Below are 26,129 nucleotides of genomic sequence, written 5' to 3'. Positions count from 1 at the left end.
TTACATTCTTTCGGGAAACTGCATATGAAAGTTAAAATAGAAAATATATGCTGCACGGCATGGCAATTTTTATGCTTTCGGGTGGTTTGGATGCACCTACACTCTTGAGGAAGGCTACCTCTTCTTCAACCCATGATAGCTTTTGGAACTACAGGTCAGATTCTCTGGAAGTGCATTCCCTCCTCCTTTCTGTAATTCTGTTGAGGTCTTAGGAGGGAAAGATATTACATATTTTCGATGATGATGATGATTTTTGTAGCTGGCCCCAAAATGAATGAGGCTCATGCCAAGAATATTGTAGATTCCGGTGAAGGGTTCTGGTAGGAGTGGTCCTGATTTCTTGTCTGTAGTTTCGATGGAGCGCAACTTCCCTTCCAGTAGACCTGGTGGAGGGAAGCGAAAATGGGAAGCTTTCAACTGGTACCGCAGAGTGAAGAATGAAGGGAAGGCAAGGCTCAATCTCTCCTACAGTGAAGCGGCGGCAGCAGGTGCTTGGCCTGCGTTTGGCTCGTCGGAGGTGAAGTGGGTTGGCAGTAAAAGAGTGGTAGTTACAGATCCTCAGGCAGTGAATGCAAGAAGAGAATTCCTGCGGAACTGTTTGGTGGGAAGGTGGAGGGGAAGGGATTAGGGAGGTGGAGATGTGGAGATGTGGGCAAACAGACATTGGAGGGAGGTGGAGGGTGTGAAAGTGAAGAGAATGGCGGATGGACTCTTCCTCTTCATCTGTCCGTCTAGAGCTGGTGCGGAATGGGTGTTAAGGAATGGGCCCTGGCAATTGGGAAGAAACCCCCTCTTGCTGGACTGGTGGGGTGCAAGTGCAGGCTGCCACTACCCAGACCCTTTCGCTAAAGGGGAGGATCCGGAGTCGAGTTGGATCAGGGTGTTTGGTCTCCCCCTCCTTCTCTGGTGCCCAAGTGTAATAAGGGCTATTGGGGATGCTTGCGGGGGCTTCATAGAGACGGATGACTCTCCCCTGGAGATTGCGACCTGCGAATGGGTAAGAATGAGAGTCCGTATGGGGAACAAAATTCCGAACAAGATCGAAGTGGTGGCAGGGGAAGTGTTGTTCACTGTCCAGATTTGGCAAGAGTTGCTGCCGTCCGTTCAAAGATGGAGAGGTGGAGAAGAGCTGTCTTGGGACGTTCAGAGAGAAGAAAAGGGGCTTTCAAATTGTACCAAGACTTTGGTCCTGGAAGACTCTGGCGAAAGTGTTCTCCCCTGTTTGTCTGAAGCAGTTCGAAGCCAAAAGACTTGTATGCGAGCAACCTCTCCGGCAGCCGGTGGTAGAGAAGAAGATGCAGATCTGGGGGTTCTTATGAGCCGTCTGATCTCAGCGACAACGAAGGGTCCAGATGGGTTCAGCCTGGAAGCTTTTGGAAAGGATTTTTGAAATTCAAACCTGCTTTACATCCCTTTAACTCGGATGTTGGGCCTGGGCCAAAAGCTTATAGTGAGCCTAGCTCCCCCCTGGTCGAAGGGTGCATATGAATCCTGGTCTCAGTTCTCCTGGTTGGCGTAGTCCACAGGTTGTGGGTTCAGGGGCCACTCGGGATTCTCAGGACCGTCGTTTGTTTTCATCACGAAGGGATAAGAAGGGTGGGGGGAACTTTGGACCTCGGCTCAGCTGCTGTGAAGCCTATGCCCCCTCAAACTGCTTCTTCCGAGGGTAAGGTTCAGTTGGAGTCCAACCAGTTAGCAGTGCTGCGAGAGGAAGAGGAGCTGATTGAGGTAGATCCGATTGCGATAGTGGCCTCAGATTCTCAAGTTGAAGGTGGTGGAGGGGAGCAAGAGGGTGCTGGTTCACAGGTGGAAGGTAGTAAGTTTTGTGAAACTATTATGGGTGCTGATTCGGAAGGGCAGTCTCAGAAGAGCAGCAGTTTGTTATTGGTTCAGCCGAATCTAGTAGGGGAGCAACCAGTGAGGGCTTGTGATTCTTCATGGGTTTCTTCTAAGATGATGGGTTTGGGAAAGTTTCTGGGGATCTCGTTAGAAGGATTGGAAGAGGAGACTATCAAATACTAGGAGGGAGTTGAGCAAAGAGTGCGTCTGGCTAGGGGGAAAGCTGCAGCAAAGAAGGGGGGTAACAAATCTAAAAGAAGCAGAGAACTGTTGTGTTTGACTTGGAGCCTAAATGACAAAACAGGCAGTAGTGAGGGGAGTGTAAGGGGGGGGAGAAAGGCTTAATAGCCAAATTTCCTGTTGGTTTAATGGTTAGTAATGGAGTTAAAGTTACTCTCTTGGAATGTTGGGGGATTGGGGTAGGGGAGAAGGAGACTTGTAGTTTGTGAATCTCTGAAAAATTCAGGTTCAAAAGTTGTGTTGATTCAAGAAACTAAGTTGGAGAGTGTGGAGGCTGCAGTGGTTAGAAGCATCTGGGGGGAGGGGGATGTTAGGTGGAGATCAAAGTCAGTAGTCGGTAGTGCAGGGGGGTTGCTGAGCATGTGGGACCCGATGGTTTGCAGTTTGATTTCCTATCAGATTGGAAATTTTTCAATTTCCCTTGTCTTGAAGTTTGTAGATGGTAATGTTTGTCAAATTACTAATGTGTATGGTCCTAATGACCAAAGCCTGAGGGAGGAATTGGTCGTGGCTAGGGGAAGTTTCTCTTATCCTTGGGTGTGGGGACTTTAATGTTACTCTGTCTGCGGATGAGAGAAGCTCGGGTGGGAGAAGATCGAGGGATATGGTTCAGTTTGCTGATTTCATTAACAGATTTGAACTTCAAGACTTACCTCTTCATGGTAATCGGTTTACTTGGGCCAACAACCAAGACTTCCTACCCTTGTGAGGCTGGACAGGTTTCTGGTCACTTCTAATTGGGAAGATATCTTTCTGGAGTTTAAGCAGGTTGCCCTTCCTAGGCCAGTTTCAGACCACATTCCAATTCAGCTGGTTTGTGGTGTCAGAGTGAGAGCAAAAGTTCCTTTTAAATTAGAGAATGCCTGGTTTGAGGATGCTACTCTTGTTCCTTTGTTGAAGTTTATTTGGGAGGAACTGTAGGTGGGGGGTACCAGTTCATTCATCTTGGCAAAGAAATTGGGGGCCATTAAAGCAAGACTACAGATTTGGAAATTGGAGAAAAATATGAGTTTAGAGACTAAGAAGAAGGCCCTCCTGAGTACCATAAAGGAAATCGACATAGCTGAAGAATTGGGTCCTATTTCTGAGGAGCTCAGATTAAAAAGATCTCAAGCAAAGTTGAAGTTTGATAATTTGGCAGTGTCGGAAGAATTAAAATGGAAGCAAAGAGCTAAAGTGGCTTGGCTGAAAGAGGGGGACAGGAATACTCACTTTTTTCACAAAATGGCAAATGCCAGAGCTAGAGCTTCTGTAATTACCAGGCTGGAGGGAGAGGGCAGGGTAGGTATCACTGAGACTGATATGAAGCTAGTGGCAACTAGCTTCCATAAAAAGTTGTACAAGGAGTCTTGGTCCTTCAGACCTTTTCCTAGATCCCTTTCTTTTAATCAGTTGAGTGATGAGCAGTCATCTCTTATTGAGAGACCTTTCTCAGAGGAGGAAATAAAAGAAGCTATCAAGTTGTTGGCTGATGAGAAATCTCCAGGGCCTGATGGCCTTACAAATCTTCTCTATATTAAATGCTGGGATGTGGTGAGACAAGACATTCTGAATGTCTTCCAGGATTCTTTTGAGAGGGGTTCTTTGCAGAGAAGTTTGAACACTACCTTCATAACCCTCATTCCAAAGATTGAAGGTGTAGTGAATATTAAGGACTTCAGGCCGATTAGTCTTTGTTAAAATAATGTTAAAATAACTTAGTTGCATATGTTAGGGCCTGTTTGGATAATTAAAGTGTTTTTTTATTTCATTTTTTTTCTGTTATGTCTGTTATTGTACTCAGGGGCACAAGGGTCTTTTCCCTTGTATTTTCTGTCGCCCTATATATAGTAAAATAAACACTGGCGCCGCCAGTACTGTTACATTGCAAACCTTCTCTCTTCTCTCCTCTCTTCTCTTCTCTTCTCTTCTTCTTCTCTTCTCTTCTCTCCTCTTCCTCTTATCTCTGGCCGGCCACACTGTCAAGATGGTATCAGAGCGGGAATGCTGATTAAAAGAGAGCAGATCAATCAACCCTACTGTCAAGAGAAGATCGACCAACCCAAAGAACAGATCGAACAGACTAGCAGAACAGAAATCTGATTCTGGACTACAGAATAGCTACAACTGGTACAGTTCTCCCTATTTGTCTCTTCTTTACTCTCCTTGGTCATGTGCCGAGTGAAAACCCTATGAATCTGGGGCGGCTGAATGCTGTCGAACCTGTGTAACCTTAGTTTTCTTGGATCGTGTGATCCTGTTGATGTGTTAAGACAACTGTAAGTCAAGGATGACCTGTCTTCTCAATGGTTTGAGTTGACTATAAGTAAGAAGGATCTCTCCTGCTGATTAGTGGCTGTTATACATTCTGGAATTCTGGTAGGTGGGGACTGTTAAAACTATACAGGTCTGAAATCTGCCGAATATTACCTCAGTTTTTGTCCGGAATTTGGTACTGTTTGTGCTCAATCTGGCTGGTAAACCCGAGTGTGTGGGTGTGAACTGAGTGGAGCATTGTTTTGTGGAGTAAGGAGGGGTCCTAAGTCCGTTGTTTGAGACTGATTAACTGCTTGACCACGTCGACTGAGAATTCTGCTACTTCAGAGATCTCAGGGAGCCACAATGGAGTGAGTGGGGGAATGGATATGAACTTTCCCATGGCTGTCATTCCCTTTGATGGTCTGAATTACCTTGAGTGGTCTAGGGGGATAAAACTCTACATCACTGCTAGGGGGTGAATAGGATACATCAATGGGAGAGTAAAGGAACCGAAGTATGGAAGTGTTGAACATGATAGGTGGAACCAAGAGAACAGTATGGTGATGTCTTGGCTCTTGGTTTCAATGCTGCCACAAGTAAGGAAGACTTTTATGTGGGCTGAAACTGCTTGTGAGATATGGGAACAAGCGAAGTCCACTTATTCAGAACAGAGACACTATGCCAAGATATATCAACTACAAGCTGAATCTTCTACTTGCAAGCAGGGGGAGAGGAGTCTCTCGATGTACTATTCTGATTTGACATCAATATGGAAAGAACTTGATCACTATCAGAATGTGAATTGGAAGTGTGATGAAGATGCAAAGGCCTATAAGTCACTTGTATCACAGCAACGAGTGTTTGCCTTCCTCCTAGGGCTGAATCCGTCATATGAGTCCATCAGGGTACAGATCTTGGGTAGTAAAGACTTGCCATTAGTCCAGGAGGTGTATGACTTGGTGCAGTCAGAAGAAAGCAAAAGAAGTGTGATGAATGGTGTAGAAGGGGAGTCAGTTGCCCTAACGGTCCGGGGAAATTCAGATACAAATGTCGGAGGTGGCTTTAAAAGGGGTGACACTCAGAAAAAATCAGAAGATAAAAGCAAGCTTTGGTGCACTCACTGCCAGAAGACACGACACACGAAAGATACATGCTAGGATCTCCATGGAAAACCTAAATGGGCACAAGATTTGGGTAAGAAGTCAGCACCGGATCAGGGCAAGAAACCAGGCCAGCAAAATCAAAAAAGGTATAACTCAGCTAATATGGCATCGACAGAGACTAGTCCTTCCATAACTCAGGAGAGACATCCCGGTTTTGACCCTAAGGAAGATATTATCAACTCCTTCCGTGAACATTTGGAATTGTATGGTAGGACTCTCCGCCAAGTGGATTATGGGCCCTCCTACCTCATTTGCGTCTACATCAGGTAATGCCACAACCTTCCATGTGTCATCTCATGCTACTGATTCACCTTGGATTATTGACTCCAGAGCCTCAAATCACATGACCGGTAAGTCAAATTTGTTCCAGACATATAACCTTCTCTCTGGGAGAGATAAGGTAAGATTGGCTGATGGTTCTTTTTCTACCATAGCTGGCCGAGGCACCATATCTCTCCCACTTGGCCTTACTCTTCCTAATGTCCTGCATGTTCCGAAATTACCTATTAATTTGCTGTCCATTAGTAGTCTTACTAACTCTTTGAACTACTCAGTCACCTTTTTTCCGTCTTCATGTGTGTTTCAGGATTTGACCTCGGGGAAGACGATTGGTAGAGGAAGCATGGTGGATGGTCTCTATGTGTTGGAGAATAATGCTGGTCTAGTGGCGACTGAGTCCACAAGTTCGTCGAGTGAGAGTCAAGCCTATTTATGGCATAGTCGTTTAGGTCATCTTTCTTTTGAGTCGTTAAAAGTTATGTTCCCAAAATTGTTTGAATCCTTGTCAGTGAGTCAGTTACAGTGTCAAACTTGTCAGTTGAGTAAGCATTGTAGAAGTTCTTTACCTTTACGAAATAAAAGATCTGAATTTCCATTTCATATTGTTTATTCTGATGTTTGGGGCCCTGTTACTCTACCTACTACGGCTGGCTATAAGTATTTTGTTACTTTGATTGATGATTATTCTCGATACACTTGGGTTTACCCTATGCGATCTTGAGATGAAGTGCCACAAATTGTGAAAGATTTTCAACGCATGGTGTTCACTCAGTTCCAAACGGAAATTCATATATTCCAGTCGGACAATGCAAAGAAATATTTCCATAGTGATCTCACAAAGTTCTTTGCTTCGAATGGGTCACTTCAGCGAAGCTCTTGTGCCAGGACACCCCAACAAAATGGTGTGGCTGAACAAAAAAACCGTCACCTTCTCGAAGTTGCTCGTGGTTTGCTGATTCATATGAATGTGCCAAAACAGTTCTGGATGGATGCAGTATTGTGTGTGACATATATCATCAATCGCATGCCCTCTCAGCTACTAGAGTATAAGGCCCCACATCAGCTCTTGTTCCCTACAGCTCCGCTGTCCACCATTCCGATGCGTGTTTTTGGGTGTCGTTGTTTTGTCCACAACCTGTCACCTACTCGTGGTAAACTTGACCCTCGGGCTATTCCTTGTGTTTTTCTTGGTTACCCTTTCATCTCAAAAGGGGTATCGTTGCTATGATCCCATTGCCCGCAAGTACTATGTTTCCATTGATGTCTCATTCTTTGAGAGTCAACCGTTCTTCTCGGTTTCTCCTCAGGGGGAGAGTAGGGTTGAGGAGAAACAGGCGACGACTCGGATTCAACTACCTCCTTTACCCGATCCTCCTCCGTTCCGGGTTTTTCATCGTCGCCATAAGAGCCAGTAGAGTTCAAGAGCCGTGGAGCCAGACACTATGCAACCAACATCATCGGATTCACCCGAGGCAGATCCATCTCATCAGCCAGGTACACTTGCTCCCATTGCTCCTTTAAATGTTGATTCACCTGTCACCAATGATCTTAATATTCCTATTGCTAAGAGAAAGGGTGTTAGATCTTGTACCACTAATCATCCTATCTCTAATTTTGTGTCCTATGAGCATGTTTCACCTTCGTACCGTGCCTTTCTCTCTTCTGTGGATAGTGTCCCCGTTCCTAAGACCGTGGCGGAAGCTTTGTCAAAACCCGAATGGTACTTGGGAGTTGGGAGTTGATGCCTTACACAAAAATGATACTTGGGAGTTGGTAGATCTTCCTGAGGGGAAGGAACCAGTGGGGTGCAAGTGGGTGTTCACAGTGAAACACAAAGTTGATGGAACTGTTGAAAGGTACAAGGCTAGACTGGTAGCAAGAGGCTTCACATAGGTATATGGAGTAGACTATGCAGAGACTTTTGCTCCAGTAGCGAAGATGAACTCTATCCGGATTCTCCTTTCCTTGGCAGCAAATCTTGACTGGGATCTTCACCAATTGGACATCAAGAATGCCTTCTTGAATGGTGACTTGGAAGAGGAAGTGTACATGACCCAACCCCCAGGGTTCTGTGCCAAAGGCAGTGAACAAAAGGTGTGCAGGTTAAAAAAGTCCCTATATGGGTTGAAACAATCACCTCGGACTTGGTTTAGTAAGTTCCATTTAGCAATCCAACAGATGGGATTCAAACAATGCCAGTCAGATCATACCCTGTTTGTGAAAAGAGGTGAAGGTAAAATTGCAGCTCTTATTGTGTATGTGGATGACATAGTGATCACAGGAGATTGGGAGGCTGAAATCCAAAGACTAAAGAAATTCTTAGCCACTAAATTTGAGGTGAAGGATCTAGGCCCCTTACGATACTTTCTTGGAATTGAAGTTGCCCACTCTCACAAGGGCATCTTTATTTCCCAACGGAAGTATGTACTAGATCTACTAGAAGATACAGGCAAGTTGGGGGTAAAACCATCTGATTCACCTATTGAACCTAATCACCATCTGGGAGACAGTCAGGGAGAGTTTTTGAAAGATGTAAAGATGTTCTAGAGACTCGTGGGGAGACTTCTATATTTGTCTATGACCAGACCTGATATTGCCTATGCAGTGGGTGTCCTTAGTCAATTCATGCACAACCCGAGGACAACTCACTTTGAGGCTGCAGAGAGGATCTTGAGATATCTCAAGAAGTTTCCTGGAGCTGGTTTGTTGTTCCAGAAACACAGTCACTTAAAAGTGGAAGTATATACTGATGCAGATTGGGCAAGAGCAGTCAATGATCGAAAGTCTACCAGTGGTTATTGTGCCTTTGTAGGAGGAAACCTTGTCACATTGAGAAACAAAAAACAAAGTGTGGTAGCTAGATCCAGTGCTGAAGCAGAGTATAGAGCGATGGCTCATGGGGTTGCGGAAATCATGTGGATAAGAAATCTGTTAGGTGAACTGGGTTTCGCAGTAAGCAATCCTACGTCACTCTACTGTGACAATAAAGCTGCCATCAATATTGCTGCTAATCCAGTTCTGCATGATAGGACGAAACACATTGAAGTGGACAAGCATTTTATCAGAGAGAAACTTGAAAGTGGAGAAGTGTGCACACCATATGTCAGCTCGGAAGAGCAACTTGCAGATATCTTCACCAAAGGTCTTCATCATGTGCGGCACAAAGATTTGTGTGACAAGTTGGGCATGATTGACATCTATGCTCCAACTTGAGGGGGAGTGTTAAAATAATGTTAAAATAACTTAGTTGTAGATGTTAGGGCCTGTTTGGCTAATTAAAGTGTTTTTTTATTTCGTTTTTTTCTGTTATGTCTGTTATTGTACTCAGGGGCACAAGGGTCTTTTCCCTTGTATTTTCTGTCGCCCTATATATAGTAAAATAAACACTGGCGCCGCCAGTGCTGTTACACTGCAAACCTTCTCTCTTCTCTCCTCTCTTCTCTCCTCTCTTCTCTTCTCTTCTTCTTCTCTTCTCTTCTCTCCTCTTCCTCTTCCTCTTATCTCTGGTCGGCCACACTGTCAAGAGTCTTCTGCATAGCTTCTACAAAATCCTTGCCAAAGTGGTTGTTGAGAGAATGGAAGTAGTCCTTGGTAGTGTTATCTCAAATAACCAAAGTGCTTTTGTTCCGGGTAGGCAGATGTTGGACTCTATTCTCATTGCCAATGAGCTCATTCATTCCAGGAAAAAAGAAGGTTCCCCAAGGTTGATTTGTAAACTTGATATTGAAAAGGCCTATGGTCATGTTAACTGGAGATGTGTTGATCTTGTGCTACATCAGATGAATTTTGGGCAGAAATGGAGGAATTGGGTTAAAGTTTGTATCACCTCTCCAAAGTTCTCAGTCTTGATTAATGGACAGTCCGCAGGTTTCTTTGATAGTTCCACGGGTCTTAGACAGGGGGACCCCTTGTCTCCTCTTCTATTTATATGTGTAATGGAAATCCTCACTCTGTTCTGTAAGCAGGCTGCAGTTTCAAGTGAGTGGGAAGGTTTTGCAATCGTGCCGAGGGGGAGAATGTGAATATTCTTCAATTTGTAGATGATACGTTGTGCTTTGTGGATGCCTCTCCCTCTTAGGTGGAGTTAATCCTTGGGATCTTGTCTTGGTTTGAAGTGACAACAGGTCTTAAAGTTAATTGGAACAAGAGCCAAATCATCCCAGTAGGCCATGTCTCCAACTTAGCAAAGTGTGTTGGTATTTTGGCTTGTCAGGTTGAATCCCTTCCAATCAAATATTTGGGACTCCCTCTGGGGGTGAGTGGTGGTTCTTTTGAAATTTGGGACCCGGTTATTGAGAGATTGGAAAGGAAGCTGGCCTCTTGGAAAGCAAAATACCTCTCATTTGGGGGTAGGGTGACTCTGATTAAGAGCACTCTCTCCAATTTACCTACCTACTTCCTGTCTCTATTCTCTATTCCTAACAAGGTTGCAAATCAGATTGAAAAGCACAAGAGGAGTTTTCTTTGGAGAGGCTGGGAGGAGGAGAAAAAAGTGCACTTGGTGAGTTGGGAGCAAGTTTGCCTCCCCAAAGTTGAAGGGGGGTTAGATATAAGGAAGCTGAAATCTCTTAATTCTGCTCTCCTCTGTAAGTGGATTTGGAGATTTGCTGCAGAAAATGATGCATGGTGGAGATCTCTCATTGCCAGCAAATATGGTGTGAATTGGGGCAATTGGAGAACTAGGGACCCTCCTCCCAACTGGGGTAAATCTCTGTGGAAAGGGATAATGAAGAACTTTTCAGCTCTGGCTGTGGGGGTCTCAGTTAGGGTTGGTAATGGTAACAGGACCAAATTCTGGAAGGACCCTTGGTGCTCAAATGAACCTCTTGCTGAGTCCTTCCCCCTCCTCTTCCAGTGTGCTCCGGATCAAGAGGCCTCAATTGCAGAGTGCTATAGTATTTCTGGTGGTTCAGTTCTTTGGACTCCCTCATTTCGAAGGAATCTTTTTGATTGGGAGGTGGAAGAGGTTTTGAATCTGTTGACCTGTCTTCAGAACCAAGAGTTGGATTACAGTTCGGAGGATAAGTGGCATTGGAAGTGGAACTCTGATGGGGTGTTCTCTGTTAAATCTTTGGCTGCTAATCTTGGTAGGAGGGGTGTTCCTGATTTCCCAGATCGGCAAGTGTGGAATCCCAACAGCCCAACAAAAGCCAACTTCCTAGTTTAGACTATGGCTCTTAATAAATGTCTTTCTAAGGAGAACCTAGTGAGAAGGGGAATTCAGGTTTCGGACTTGTCTTGCAGTCTATGTGGGAGCAGTGCTGAATCTACTGATCATTTGTGTATCCATTGTCCGTATTCTGCTCGGTTGTGGAACCATTTCCTCAGCTCCTTGAAGGTATGTTGGGTGATGCCGAGGTCGGTAAAAGAGCTGTTGTGTTGCTGGCAGCTTATGGGTTTGAACAAGAAAAAGAAGACTGTCTGGAAGATAGTTCCAATTGCTGTAATTTGGTCCATCTGGACCGAAAGGAATAGAAGGATTTTCAGTAACAAGATTCTAAGTCCGGAAGAGTTAATTCAGAAATCAGTGGGCAAGCTGATTCCTTGGGTGTCTGTGGCTGCGGATTTTAGAAACTGTAATGTGTCAGATGTATTTCTTTCTAGCTCTTGATGGAAAGTGTATTTGCTGATTTGACCAGTCAGCCTGTTATGGGACTGATCTCAGCCCCCTGTGTGTAACTTCTTATCAATAAATATCACTTAAACTTTTCCAAAAAAAAAGATATTACATATTTTCTTGCCCAATTGGTATCTTGGGTTGAAGGATTTTCATGGCTATAATAGGATTGGTATTCCCATCAATTGGTATGGCCTTTTGGGTGTAGGGGTTGGTATCTTTTAAAGTTTATATTGTGGGTAGCGTGCAGAATACCAGGCTTGTACCGAGCCAATAATACTCCCAGGCCCACAAATTTAATGAACAAGACTTAAAAATTGGCACGGGCCTTCTCCAAAAGCCAAAAGGTGCAGTCATAGACCAATCCTTTGGATTTCTTCAAAGCCTGTGCCAGATCCAAGCCCAGCACTGTATAATTTCACTTTGGCTTAACCTATCAAAAAACAAGCACAGCCCAACAAGTAATAGCATACCGAGCCTCTTTCATTTTTTTTAATTGAAAAATAATAATAATTATTATGATAATAACATGGAATAGTGCATAGATCAAATTGTCCCTAATATGAAATTATTTCAGAAACAGACAAAGATATGAAAAGCATGCAACACCCTCTAGAAAATAAAAACGCATAAAGCCATAAATTTATTGTTAAATACAATATGGATTAGACTATTAGAGCACTGCTAGCAATATATATACATAATACTTGGCTTACCATGACTTACCAAGCCTGATAAACTAGGTCTGGCCCAACAACCCCTTTAACAAATAGACCTGAAATCAGGCCCCAGCCTAGCCTATGGGCTGAAACCTGCAAACTAAACCCAGCATACAAAAGCCAGTTAACAGTGCCTGTCAGCCCAGCCCAGCCCAGCCCAATGTGCACCCTCAGTGTTTTAAAAAAGCATACCTAGGGACATAGACAAGTCGCATTTTGACATCCATGCCTCACTTGAATCCAGGCAACAACAGTTTCAAAAGGTACTCACCTGGTGCTCCTAGGCAAACAAACCTGGGTGAGGCGCAATGGCATGGCAACCTAAATATCAAAAGGCAACAAGTTCTTTTCCTCCCCAAACAGAGGATACAACAGTTATTAAACTGATTAACATGATTGATAAATTGTATGTCTTCTATGGATTTGGATGGATTCTATATTGTTGGGGGAGTAATAGTCAATTTGTGTATCCTCTTCTGTCTCAGTGATATCTTATCGCCTAAGATTGTATCTTTTCTGATATTCCTTTTTAATTATCTTTTATTTACTATGAAAAAGTGGATTTGGATGCCTTCTATGCAGTATGGATTTGGATTTTGCATATTACAGATACTAAGAAAGGCCATTACCCAATGTTGGTCCCAACATTCTGGGGTCCTGGGATGAGTGGACTGGAAACAGACCTAACCCTTGCTCTTGTTTTTTTCATAGTGGCATTTAACAATGGATATGGCATTAAAGCAGAACAGATTGGCAAAACAGAATTCATGTAGCTGAACCCATATAGTTGGGATAAGGCTGGGATGATGATGACAGACAGACAGAGTGGCAACTCTCTGATACATGTTCTCTTATCAGCCCAAGACTTTCTAGATACTAAATTATGAAATATGGTTATGCCTTGTGCCACATGCCTCAAGCATTTGGAAGACCTTGTGTTTTATTTGTCTCTCGCTTTTAAAACATGGTGCACCCTAAACTGTTAGAATCCTCTCTCCCCTTTTCATTGTTTGTAATTGCTCTGTTTATCTCATACCCTTTTTTATCAATCTGTTTATCTCATACTATAACACAACATTTTACACTGTCCATCCAAAAAAGCCAGACAGAAACAAAGAAGAATGTCTTGAAGGTATATATGAGGGTGAGTATCTTGCTACCTCAGCCATGTCCACTTTAACTCCCTCTAACTCTTTAGAACTGTTAACTGGCATAAACCACCTTCTGCGGTTATGGTCTCTAATGCTAGTATGTTATATTAGTAAACCATCTTATTTGACTTTCCATATATATATGTACATCCCATAATGCACTCATTTCTACTTTTGTCCACTTTAGTCTCTGCCATTCATCCAAATCTCTGTTGCACTCATTTTATGGACTTTTTCTTCCTTCAAAGTACATCTTGCTCCAATAGGATATTGTTTATCATAATTTGACCAAAAGTTGTTGATCACACCACACTCCAGAAGCACCTCTTCCCTTCATACACCATGACTTAATTCTCCCTCCTCCCTCCCCCTCAACAGCTTTTCATATCAAACCTCCTCAAAAGATTTTTCGTTTCTTTCTTTTGGACAATTTAGAAAGTTCAATTAAAGCCACGAAAAGTAAGAACAATAGTTCCATAAAGACAATTTTGCAATGGCAACGAACCAACCATTTGATTGCCTTTTTCTAATAGTATATCATATAAAAGTGCCATCATTATCCTAATTTCAGAATTATTTAAGTAAATAGTCTCTGACTCTCTGTCTCCAATAGCTGCCAAAAAAAGGTGTCACAATTCATGTCATGTCCAAGCAACATAAAGATCATGCCTGAAAAATCTCCAAGCTTCTGAAATAGTTGTGCCTTAACTTTTCTGGAATATCTAATAAATGTTGACCTAAAAGACTCCATTCCATCCATGCCTTGATAATTTGTATAAGTGCATCCACTATGCTGCCACTTAGATAACTCAATGAACATATATTAAACTAAAGTTAAATCTACCCTGTCTCAAATTTCTAAAAAACGAATAACTGCACTTTGGTTCCCCAATTTCCACAATGATCCCAACATCACTCAGGATCTTCACACAAAAAGTTAATGAACACAATCAAACTCTGTTGACTAAAAAAATTAAAAGAAAAAAGATCTTTCACATGAAAGTTGTTTTCTTTTGCATTTCTTTTACACATTGACCATGCCAGTTTTGAACATCTTTTACTTTAGAACTTCTGCAAAATGATATAATAGAACATTATAAACAGCAGAACACCTGGTTTTCATATTTCAGTTATATTGTTAATAATAAAACTAACCTGCCAAGTGGACAACTGTATATCTCCAGCCTTGCATCTAGTCAAATAATAACCTCTGTCAAATAAATCCGCATCTTCCCTCAAAGGAGCATTGGTAAGAATATAGAAGTAACCATAGTGATGTTCCAGAAAGTACTGCACACCAGGCACACGTTTACGTACTCTTCGCAACCCACTATGTGGTTTCGATGCATCTAGTATGTAAACCTGTAATGGAGGAAGGAAGGATAATATCAACCATGTTGCAGAACAATTTCACATACCATGCTTGTTTTATAGTGAGAAGATATAGGTAAGTAACCTTCCTCCGATGAAGTCCTTGAGTTAGAATTCACAGTTATGAACTTTCCATCCTTTGTGGTTGTGATGTCCACACAGCAACTTGAATCGCTTTCCGTGAATATCAGATTAGCATCCTGGAAATATGACCCCAGTTCTGTGCAGAAAACCCTGCTGGACAAAGTTCCAGTTAAGAACAACCCCATTACCAAAACAAAAATGCTTAAGATAACACCATAAGAATTTGCCTGTAAGGTCGTTGGGTCTCATCCAAGACTGTATAGAACAAAGTACAGCCATCCTCAGCCCATGCCAAGCTAACAACCCCATCAACCCATGTTTTAGGAAGAATAGACCCAGTTCTGAGGTCCTTAATTTGAAGCATGAACTGCTCACTGCCATTAGTGTCCAGTGTGTATGCAAGAAAGTTATGATCTGGTGAAACTCGGCATGCACCAATATGAACATAACCTGCAACAACTATTAGTCAATGAATTATAGATTTTTAATAAGAATAAAAATCAAGTTGAGAACAAAAACAAAAAATGGAAAGATGAAAGAACCTGGTAACAGTGTATAAACTAAAGGGCAGCCCAGTACATGAGGCTCCCGCCAATGCAGGGTCTGGGGAGGGATAGATGTATGCAGCCTTACCCCTGCACATGCAGAGAGGCTATTTCCAAGATTTGAACCCTGGTCACCCAAGTCGCAATGGAGCAACCCAACCGTTGTGCAAAGGCCCACCCTCTATCAGTGTATAAACTAGGAAGATTAACTTTCATATAATAATACATTGATGCAACGATGACAGATCAATGATGACAGAGAGTTGGCGACGTTGGGTTGCTATCGGCTCCAAGACGTTCGAGCTAGAATACAGTCGTTTCAACGATGACGGAGAATTGGTGATTACAGAACAAGGAAGAGGAGCTCAGGCGAGGCTCTCCCTAAATGAATCGGAGGTGAGTTGGACAGTGGATTTTTGAGAGAAGCTTCTGAGCCACTCGTATTTGGTCAAGTGAGCCTCAACGAATAGTAGACAGAGGAAGGATAACTATTATTCATGCGGCTAAAAATAAGTCGGGAAGATTCATCAGATTTAGCCGTTGGGATGGTGCAGGCAAAACGAGCAGCATTTGCATCCCTGAAGAAGGAAGCAGCTTTGGGTGGAAGACTTTCACAAACACCCTCAAACCACTTCTCACCAACAACGAGAGACCAAAGACAGATACCCCCCTATTGAAGAACTTTCCGACTCTTGAAAAAGGCAGAAGCAGAGTAGTGGTGGCCAGAGGACGGCCATTTATCTCCATCTTTCACCACTCTGGACCTTTTGGCATATGGAAGACAGCATTTATACGCACCAAAGAAGAAAGTCTAAGTTGGAAGGACGTAGAGCTAGGCCTCTCAGCAAACCTCCATTCCCCTAATCTACTGCATTTGAAACCCATGGACGCAAATAGGCCAGTGGGATTTGCCCCTAGTCAACATTTGGACCAGACTAAGTTCTTTGCTCATCTATGGAAGGCGTGTGCTGCTTGAGAGATGGTAGCCAACGGTTAATGCTTCTCCCAATAGCCTATCCTTTGAAGGTTGGGTGACAATCCGTGGCCTTCCATTTCATCTCTGGACTACAAAGGTCTTCAACCTTCTGGGAAGCCTCTGTGGTGGTCTTGAGACTATTAATGCCAAGACAAGGGACCTACAGGAGTTACGTTATGCAAGAATCAAGGTAAGGGGAAGAGGAGTGCATGCTATCCCTCACTTAGTTCCAATTTTGGACAGGGATGTCTGGTTCTACTACTCAATCGAGATAGAGAAGACAAACCACTCGTTTGAGGTGGAGAAGACGACTGAATCACAACTGGGCCCGGTCGAGTTGGCTCATCACTCTGATTTGGGTGCATGTGGCAAAATGGGAATCATTGTAGTGCCATTTGCCGATCGGAGGAAGTTGCGTGAGGCTCAAGCTCCTAGAACTATAGAAGCAAAGTTTACTTCACCCAAGAGGAAACATCGGAAAAAAATCCATTCTAGGAAATTTCGCATGAACAAGAAAGGAAGTATATCAGAAAAGGGAAAGGATGTTCAAATTTCAAAAAACTCGCAAAAAAAGAAAATCTCTAAGGGGAGGGATGATCGGGCAGTTGATAAAACCCAACCTGTTTTTTCCCCCAACCTTTCTTCTGCTAGCCCAAGTCCTTGGGTCGAATAAAGACAAAACCCAACTCACCTCAGGCAAGGGCGTTGAAGATTCCGCCACCCCCCCCCCTACTCCAACATTTGATAGTGAAGATTTAAACAGAGAATTAATGAAGATATTGAGTTGGAACGTCAGGGGTCTGGAAGGGAAATGAAAGAGATGCCTAATCAAGGAAACCCTTCGAAGGGAAAATCCTAATATTGTGATCCTACAGGAATCAAAAACAGAAACTACGGATAGAAAATTAATCAAAACCATTTGGGGTATCCGAGGGAGGAACTAGATTGCTCTTCCAGCTACAGGAGCAGCGGGAGGGATTATCATCATTTAGAAAGAAGAGGTTGTGTCCGGTCTGGAGGTAGATAAAGGAGACTTCTCCGTCTCAGTTCTCTTCACCAATGCCACAGATGGATTCAACTAGATCTTGACAGGTGTTTATGGTCCAAACTCTCCTTCTGAAAGAGCAAGACTTTGGGAAGAGCTAGACTCTCTACATGAATTCGAAGATTTTCCTTGGTGCATTGGGGGTGACTTTAACGTCACAAGATTCTGCAATGAGAACCCAAACTGTGGGAGGGTAACCAGAACAATGTTTCCCTATTTGTCCCTTGTTTTGCCAAAGTATCAGTGAGAGCGTTCACCGATCTTCCCACCCACTGTACTGTAACAGACATGTTTCTTGTCAGCCATTTATACTTTAGCTCATTCTTGTAAATCCATGCAACCTTCTCTGAATTATTTAACCACCCCACTACTATCTTAGAGTCCCCCTCAATCAGTATATTCTCCACATCCAATTCTTTTGCGAGAAGGACTCCTTGTATGGCGGCTAACAATTCTGCCCTAACAGAATTCCCAACTCCCAACGGGCCAGAGTAGAGAAGGATAACCTCTCCAGCCTCATTTCTTAAAACTCCTCCCAACCAATGTACCAATTAAAAGAAGAGATATGGTAAAAGCCAGTGGTCTAAACAAACAAAAGAAAGCTATCTCATCTCCTAAATTTTAAGAGAAGATATAGTGCCAGATATAGCAAAATGGAGCAACAGGATTCATGTGTGTGTATATAGCACAGATTTTTTATCAGCAAACAGAACAGTGACATTTATTCAGCACCCATAAGGATATCACGTACAGGATTAGTCTAACCAATATGGCTTCGATTTATGATATAACAAAGCATGCTTGGATCCAACTAAAATTACGTAAAGGATTATATTATCATCCATATTCTTTTAAGAGCACCAACTAAAAGAGAGACTCAAAATCAAAGAGCATACCAAACTCATTTGCGATTTCATTCCAGTCGAGCAGTATTTCCTCCCTTGCTAATCCCCAACTTACGTAATTGAGAACCTTCTTGATCCAACCACTATTGTGGGTTCGGGCATCCAGTCTCCTGCATAAAACTGGGTATTCTTTTCCCTCAGGGATGTATTGGTAGTACAACCTGTGCCATAGAAAGAAGGGAAAAAGCACCGTATCAGCAGGTCGGTTTCATCTTAGAGTCCACCACCCTCGACTTCTATATAGAGGATTATGGCTGGGCAATATTTACACTGTTCTTTTCGGTAGTATAGTTGCACCGCTGCAATCTTCTTTGCAGATATTGTTGTGATAGAAACCATGTACGTGGAAAAGAGGGAAAGAATGACCAAGATTTCAGGATTAAATGACTACGAATGAACTAGAAGTTGGAACTAACCAGGGCCCCCAGCGTTCAGGGGGAGTTGAGATTTTAGGAGGCATTCGGCTTCTCATTTCAGAAAGCAGTTTCTGTTGTAGTTGGATGGTGTCGGCCATGAAAGCTTCGACATAATTGTTTTCCTGGTTTAGGTACTTCAGGAGGTCTGAGTCGTTGGTGTTGGACATCCAATGGTAAGGATCCTCCCATGTTCTTCCATGAGCAGAGACTGTGAAGGGAATCTTCTTCGGAACAGGAGGAGTTGCCGCAGAGGGAGGCCTAAAGAGTCTTCCTTTGCAGAGAGAAGAGAAGAAGGTAACGGACAACTTGGGAGTGAATATATGGAATAAGGATGGAAAAGAGGACCTCCTGATTAACATCGCAATATCGCATTCGAGATGAGAAGCGCGGAAGAAGCTTACGTAAATGGAACCATGGAAGGCGGTGATGAGAGAGAGAGAGAGAGAGAGAGAGGGAGTGCGGTCTGCGAATGGGACTGCCGAGAATGGCTATTCCCTTGTCTGTGTAGTGTAGTTTGAAAATGAAATCCAGTAAGAAGAACGCCCATATGCAACGCTGCCTTTCACCGGCAAACACAAAAATTTTCGACCAGGTTCATGTTGCACTGTTGCAGTTAAGAACCCAACCCTCTTTGGACCGGACCCAAGTTTTCCTAGGGTGTTTTACAAAAAAAAAATCCTAGGGTGTTCGCACTCCAGTTTGGTGCGGTTTAGAGTAGATATCATCAAACCGGTAAAAAAGTATTTTGGTTTACAATTTATGGTTTGGTTTCTAAAATTTAAGAAATCGAACTAAACCATTCTAAGTCTAGATCAAATGAAACTATAAATTACAGTAGTTTGGTTCAATTTGATTTTATGGTTGGAACCATATAATAAACATTCCTACAAATATGGAATACCTAACCCAATTAACCGCCCCCAGGTTCTCCCGGGATAGGGTAATTGTGATCTCATAATCTTGGTAGTTGGTACTTGGTATGGTACCCCAAGGTTCAAAGTATCGATACTGGCCGATACTCGGTACGGCATATCGGCCAGTATTGGCCTTTTTAAACTTCCAGTTTTTTTTTCAATTTTGGTTCAGAGGAGCCGGTTTAAGTCCCGGCTACCCTCTGAACCAGGCCGACTCAATAGTACAACCCCTGTAGGGGCATATTAGGAAGGGCCCAATACGTAGTGGTACCCCAGTCCACTTATACTGGAAAGACATGATACTGAAAAATTTACAACCAATCAACCGCATCATAAAAATAGGAACCAATTAATCAGGATCTGTTTTCCTTCCCAAGCTACCCCCCCTTTGGGGTTCCTGATGTAAAGAGCTTTGTAAATTTGATAGTGTTATAATAATTCGGTTTTAGTTTTCAAAATAATAATAATGACGATGATTATGGGTTTTGGGTTTTCACCACAATTCATGGGGTTGATACCGGACATACATGGTACCGGAAGAGCTTTGGGTGAATTTTGATGAAAATCATGAATTTCCTGTATCATAGTCGAACCCTCTTTTTTTTGTTACGAATACAGACCAAAGAGGCAAAGAGGTGAACACGAACGAATGATCAATCCCAGGAATCATTACTGCCCGATCCCACCGAAACCAATGGAATTGGCAAAACAGAAATTGGTGGAAATATATAGTGGCATTCAGGAATCAGGCAGAGCCACACTTGTCAAAGCAAGTTCGGCATCATACAGTAAAGAACTAAAGATTATAGAGATATCCTGCAAGTCTTCTTTTACCGCCAAATTCTTCGGAATCTATTGAAACAATATTACATAAACTTGAACAAATAATGAATAAGCGCTGTCTACATAAACAATATTACATAAACTTGAACAAGCAATATTACATGACATCAACCTTTCAAAATCTTGCTATCAGGGGACCAAGCGTCAAATGAAATTGGCAATACAAGAGAAACACACATTTAGATTTGAACTAACAAGAACAGCATTAACATTTACACCAAATAAGCGCCGTCTCCATCCTTTTTCCTCCTACTCGGAGCATTGGCAAGGGAAACATCTCACAATCTCAATATAGCAAAGGAACATCAATCACCCCCTCACCAGTGTCACCACCACCACGGCACCACCAACCTTCTTAATCCATGCTTATCTGTTTCACCTCTACCATATGGTTTTCTTGAATTCTTGGATGAGTGGCGCCTACTCCTTCCTATTTTTATTTTGGCTAAAGTTGATTTACCCTGCAGTTGCCTTTGAAATCTGCTTCTCTTCTTCATCCTCCTGCGCATAGCAAAAATGTTTTCAGACAATGTCAAAACTAACTAAATGAAGCTAGTTTGTCTGCCCCACATGTAGGAGTGCAATTTGAGTGGGCTTGGGCTGGGCTTTTGTCAAAATTTGAATGGACCCGGGCCAAGGGCCGAGCCCAAAAGCAGTGTAAAATGCTAATTCACCAGCCTGAGGTGTACACTTGCACCCCTACCCACATGGTTAGGTTGGTCGGTGTATCAAAAGGCCAACCCAGGGCCTTATTCATATGGTCCAAAGAGAATAAAGTAATAAAAATAACAGTTTAAAATTCAAAACAAGAATATTAAAGATGCCTAACCGAGTTCTCCACAATCTTGTCAAAATCATCAAATTCCCCATCATCTGCAGCATCTGAAATAGCAGATAGATCATCAATAAATTAAAAGTAGGAGCTAATAGCACCATCACTGGAACAAAAAATACTTTGTAGATTTCTTTAACTATGTAGACTCAAGTCTGGTTAAGGATGCAGAAATTACAATTCCATGACAAAATTTTATGATTATGCTTCAGCTCCCAACAACTTTGAGATAATCAAACCAGGATAAAAAAAAATTAACATTGACCATGTTTTGAGATTTTGACTATATAGTGATTAACCAAAGAATTGACAACAACCTACCATAAGTTCCATGTACCAACTCTTCCTTGCATTGTGAAGTTTGATTAGTGATAAATTGATAATGTGATAGTTAATTTTGTAAAGCAATTCAATTCAATGGGAGCACCTTTATTGAGGGTGTATTCTATGTTGTCAGATTGAAATCTTCTTAAACGCTTATACCAGACCTTGTATAGTCATCTGATACCAAACGACTGGTCAGGTGTGTCCCACATGCGAAGGGCCCCTTGCTGAATTATGACCCTTTTTATAAAAACAGATCAAGAGTCAAACGTGGCATTCTAAGGTGATCCACCAATCAATAGTAACCAGTAACTGACAACCTCCTGTGCTAACTACTAAGGTTCAAAGCAGTAAAAGACTAAAGGACAACTTCCAATCAGTTTTACCATCTAAAAAAAGGAAAGAAAGAGAAAACATTTGGGGAACTCCTTGTTGTTAAAAAGAACATAAACTGGTTGGGTGAGTGGTTAGGAATCAGAAGACAGATGCAACCTCAAGGCTTTGTGGGGGCTAAGGTTGGCACAACAGGCGTTCCATTTAAACTGGGTAATTATACATTAATGAACACCCTCTCACAGAGATGGTTTATCCAATGTCCCAGTTAATTTAACTTAAATCATCTCATTAACTATAAAGTTAGAAATAGCTAGTTTGAAAATCAACATAATATCCTTTGAAATATATATATATATAAGAAACCTCTCAAATGCTTAGATGCAATGATTTCATTTATGGTCAAGCCATCTACCACATATTAAAACTTTAACAAGTAGTACCTGGGCCCTCATCAGCACTGCTTCCAAGATCTCCCAAGAGAAATACATCCAAGTCCTGCTCGGCAGATGATGAAGTTAAACCCTTACTTTGCTGCTTTGTTTGGGCCACTTCTGGTTTAGATGTTGTTCCAACTGTTGGAGTTTCTTTCAATTTATCATCTTTTGTCTGTTCTGTAGCTTTCAGCTTAACCTCTTCCATATACTGTTTCTCATATCTAATATGGAACCACAAAGGAGGAAACTTAAAAAATAAATGAAGCTGCTTTTTTACTAGATACAAACACATAGATCACTTCATCAGACAAATGAACCCAGAACTACACCAACATCACACATACAGTTATGCATAATAATAAATGAAGGTCAATATGTGATCATCTAAATCTTAGTCATATTCCCCATTAATCATGATGTATATCAAACTTGAGTGAGGGAAAAAAAAAGGAATCCTTTCATCCTGTTTGCATGTACTTCATTTGAATGCATACCATACAATGATACAAGTATGCATCTCTCTTTGGATTGTTAAGGGAAATTGACCAAAAATGGAGATGCATCAGTACAGTTCTGTCAAACAAGCTGAGATTCACCAAAATCAGGGTTTATATATAATAAAATAACAGCATCTGGCAAATATGGTGGAAATGTGCTTGAATATGTCTAGATGTAAATGATGATAAAAGATTAAAGACAGCCGCTATAGAGATAAATTTCAAAAAACAGCTAGGCAATAAATCCGGATTCAAAAAGTTTGACCCATTTGAAAAAGGACTGGAAAGTATAATAGAATAATTGAATAAACAATACTATGGTAATACAGCCATATACAACATTAAAATGGATCCAACAAATGAAATTTGGCATGACAAAGGTGCATTATAAAAAATATGGTTTTGACAGTAAAGCATTTTATGGAAGGAGATTTGAGGTATCCTCTCTTTAATTTTTATTGCAGGTTATCATTTTAATTATTTTGGATAATGCAAAAAATATAGAAATTCAAAGTGCAGAACCATTCCTTTGATCTAAATCCCAAACTCCAAAACAAATTTCAATTCGTTTACAGTATCAGAAAATTAACTTTTTTATCCATCGAAAGAGCATTTTATCACCAGCAATAGCCAAAAAGGAGGTTTGCTCTAGAAGATGAATTACTTACGGAACCACATGACTGTTCACAAGTATAAAGTATATCCTCCAGAACTTCCTTTCTTTCATGAAGCGCGGACATAACTGATATCTTAGGCTTGAAATTTCCTGCAACAAAAAACTTGTCAGAGGGTATATTTTGAGAATCATCTAATGGAAAACAAGGCATGATGTATCAATCTATGGAAAGTTGTCTACAAGGAGCTTCAAAGAAAACATATATTTTTCTTCACTTCCATTAGTATCTAGACAGAAAAATTGCAATTTCAAACACTGTGCAGCTTTATTTTTTAAGATTCCCTAGTAATTATGAGGACATGAATAAAATAAATAAGCATGGTATTGGTATTATGATGTTTTCTTCATGTGAAATCATCCTCACAGCCTCCAAAAGCATGGCAGTGAATAAAGAATGACCTTTTTATCAATTGTGAATGAAGGGTGATTAAGAGCATTCTCAAAAGGAACATGGGTAAGAGGTAAGCATTTCAAGACCATGTAGAGCATTTGATAACATTTTTTTACTGGAAAAGATAGATAGCATTTGAAGTTGGAATCCTCCTTTTCTTCCTAAAACTTATAAACAGTCACTGCACCATGTCTCTGAGGATAAATCATTTTATTTTCTTTACTAATTCTTTAAATCCCTATCCAGGAATTATGATAAACCATTCAAATTTGCCTAGATATTGCAAATTGGTGGTGAGAGTTCTGCTATGCTTATGTTCAGAACTCAAGGTTCCAGTGGCTCAAGATACTTAAATCTAAACATCTACAAAAAAGGGAGTTTGGAGTGGTGTTTGACATTATTTAGAGAAAAGGATTTTCCTTCCTTGCAGCTGCAGGCATTCCTCGCTTTTTCTAAGATGGATAGCACTAGTTAAAGAAAAAGTCCTTCCTTTCCCAATTTATTATTCTTGTGTATTGTATAGGTTTTCCTCCTTAGATTTCTTTGATAGGTTACCTACTTCCATCCTATAATTTAGAAAATAACTACTTCCCCTCAAGTCAACCCAAAAAAAAGAGGCAAAAACATCTCTTGTGAATTTAGCAACTTAACATTTACTTCTTAACAAAAACAAAAATCAGAAGGAAATACGTTTATGAATTTCAGTTAAAAGTACACACGGAGTCATATTTCATCCCGTATGCACAATGATGCTCAGATAAGAAGTAAGAAACAACCTTGACGGTCGAGAGAACTAGAGTAGCATGTCTCTCTTGCCACTCTGTAAGATCCTTCCGGACATTTGAGACAGTGGGGACATCAGTGATCTCCGGTTCATCTATATGTCATGTAAAGCAAGTCCAGAAAGTAAGCATAAGAATGTGATGAGAAAGGAGAAAAGAACAAAAATTTAAATATAAATATATATATGTGATTTTTCAGTACTCTAGTCTGGTAAAATCAAATTGACATTACTAGAACTTCTTGAGAGTACCATTTTCCAACTTTCTATTACGAACTCATCATAACATGTAAAAGGGGAAACAAAGAATATATCTCCTTTCTGGAGACCCCACTCAAAGAAGAAGTAATAATTGAGCTAATCAGACTAATCGTCATGGCTTCTCTCGTTAACCCTTACTAAATATCTGATGCGTAGGAAAAGTGCAATAAAGATACGTAACACCAGCTACAAATGTAAATCAAGTGGCCTTTTCCAGATAACCCAGTAAAATCTTAGAGCAAGTTACTCTTATATAACTTCCAAAATGCCAAAACATCAGAAAGATGCCCAATGAGAATTAAACATTAAATATTCAAAGCTGCATTACTGGACTTAAGTATATTATACTATCCTCTATTCTTCTAAATGCTGCTATTCGCGAATTGCCACGAAAGTCAACGGACTCCAAATTATTAATATATTAACAGGTAAATTCAACCAGAACCCTAAAACAAGAAGCCCATCTTCAAACTTCAACATTTCAGGGAAGAAACAAAGTAAACTAACACAGACAAGTCAACATGAAAATCCAAAAGAAAGAAATCAAGCACCTTGTATGGGAAAATCCTGAAATGTGTTAATGGTGATGCCCTTAACAAAATCCCTCAGCTCTTCGGTAACACCAAATTTCTCGAGGTCAGACGAAGAGAGAGTATCAGAAGAGAAATCAATGAGGGAGATGGTAGGGACAGGAATCTGAGGAGAGATTCCCTCGGCAAGGGATTTGATCTGGTCGGCTCGCTTCAATGCCTCGATCTTGATCTGATCGGCTTTCTTGGTAGCCTCCGCGGCAATCTCCTTTGATTTCTTTGCTGTCTCGGATACGATATCAGAGATCCTGGCCGCTCCCCTTGTTAGCTCTGGAGATCGCTTCGCTGCTGAAATGGCTTCTTGTGTAATTTCCTGAGATTTCTTCGCTGCTTCTTGAGCAAAACTTCGAGCCTTCTGCCAAAAATCCATGGTTGGAAACCTTACTTTGATTCTTACTTCCTCTTTCTCCCCATGAAGATATTATATGAAAACTGGTTTTCGACACATTTTGAACTGGATTTTGCTAACGTGCGCTGATAGAAACTGGGTGTTAACCGGAGCATACGGCACGGCGTGGCATTTGGATGATCGCATTGGCTCTCACATGCGCCCTATATCACATCCCAACCGTGCATTGAGAACATCTTCCCTTGACAAGAACGGAAAATGTTCTCAAATCTCAATGCATGCTGAGATGTATATACACTGTTTGCGTGTAGGA

The 26,129-nt window shown here is 41.5% G+C and overlaps 2 protein-coding genes across 7 annotated transcripts in view; both read right to left on the bottom strand.

Annotated features, from left to right (window-relative positions):
• The window catches only part of LOC104600060 (Prolyl oligopeptidase family protein), a 34,873-nt gene extending 15,707 nt beyond the window's left edge, over nucleotides 1–19,166 (bottom strand). For 4 of the 5 annotated variants that reach the window (XR_016083376.1, XR_016083375.1, XR_016083377.1 and 1 more), the window contains exons 1-5: nucleotides 18,589–19,166; nucleotides 18,164–18,333; nucleotides 14,929–15,160; nucleotides 14,709–14,851; nucleotides 14,402–14,610 (exon numbers count right to left, since the gene is read on the bottom strand). Coding sequence is in view for 2 of the 5 variants with exons in the window: in XM_088899554.1 (XP_088755680.1) it covers nucleotides 14,402–14,610; nucleotides 14,709–14,851; nucleotides 14,929–15,160; nucleotides 18,164–18,333; nucleotides 18,589–18,947 (1,113 nt within the window). In the remaining 3 variants the exon portion in view is untranslated. The remainder of the gene's footprint in view (nucleotides 1–14,401; nucleotides 14,611–14,708; nucleotides 14,852–14,928; nucleotides 15,161–18,163; nucleotides 18,334–18,588) is intronic. The other variant, XM_088899555.1, reaches the window with a different exon arrangement.
• A 1,191-nt stretch (nucleotides 19,167–20,357) lies between these two features.
• Nucleotides 20,358–25,909, bottom strand: LOC104600053 (uncharacterized). Of its 2 annotated transcripts, XM_010262861.3 has the most exons (6): nucleotides 25,429–25,909; nucleotides 24,612–24,712; nucleotides 23,437–23,534; nucleotides 22,278–22,492; nucleotides 21,175–21,227; nucleotides 20,358–20,846 (listed from the first exon to the last, which is right to left on the bottom strand). In XM_010262861.3, the coding sequence occupies exons 1-6, from the start codon at nucleotides 25,835–25,837 to the stop codon at nucleotides 20,802–20,804; spliced, it is 921 nt and encodes a 306-aa protein (XP_010261163.1). In that variant the 5' UTR covers nucleotides 25,838–25,909; the 3' UTR covers nucleotides 20,358–20,801. The 2 variants fall into 2 exon arrangements, with proteins under 2 accessions (XP_010261163.1, XP_088758148.1); XM_088902022.1 differs by lacking the exons at nucleotides 20,358–20,846; nucleotides 21,175–21,227; nucleotides 22,278–22,492 and having other exon boundaries at nucleotides 23,433–23,534; nucleotides 25,429–25,908.
• Between the last annotated feature and the right edge of the window lie 220 nt (nucleotides 25,910–26,129).

Source organism: Nelumbo nucifera, chromosome 3 (assembly GCF_055504915.1).
Source record: "Nelumbo nucifera cultivar China Antique chromosome 3, China Antique-T2T, whole genome shotgun sequence".
Classification (NCBI taxonomy): domain Eukaryota; kingdom Viridiplantae; phylum Streptophyta; class Magnoliopsida; order Proteales; family Nelumbonaceae; genus Nelumbo; species Nelumbo nucifera.
This window is presented reverse-complemented; position numbering and strand designations above follow the sequence as displayed.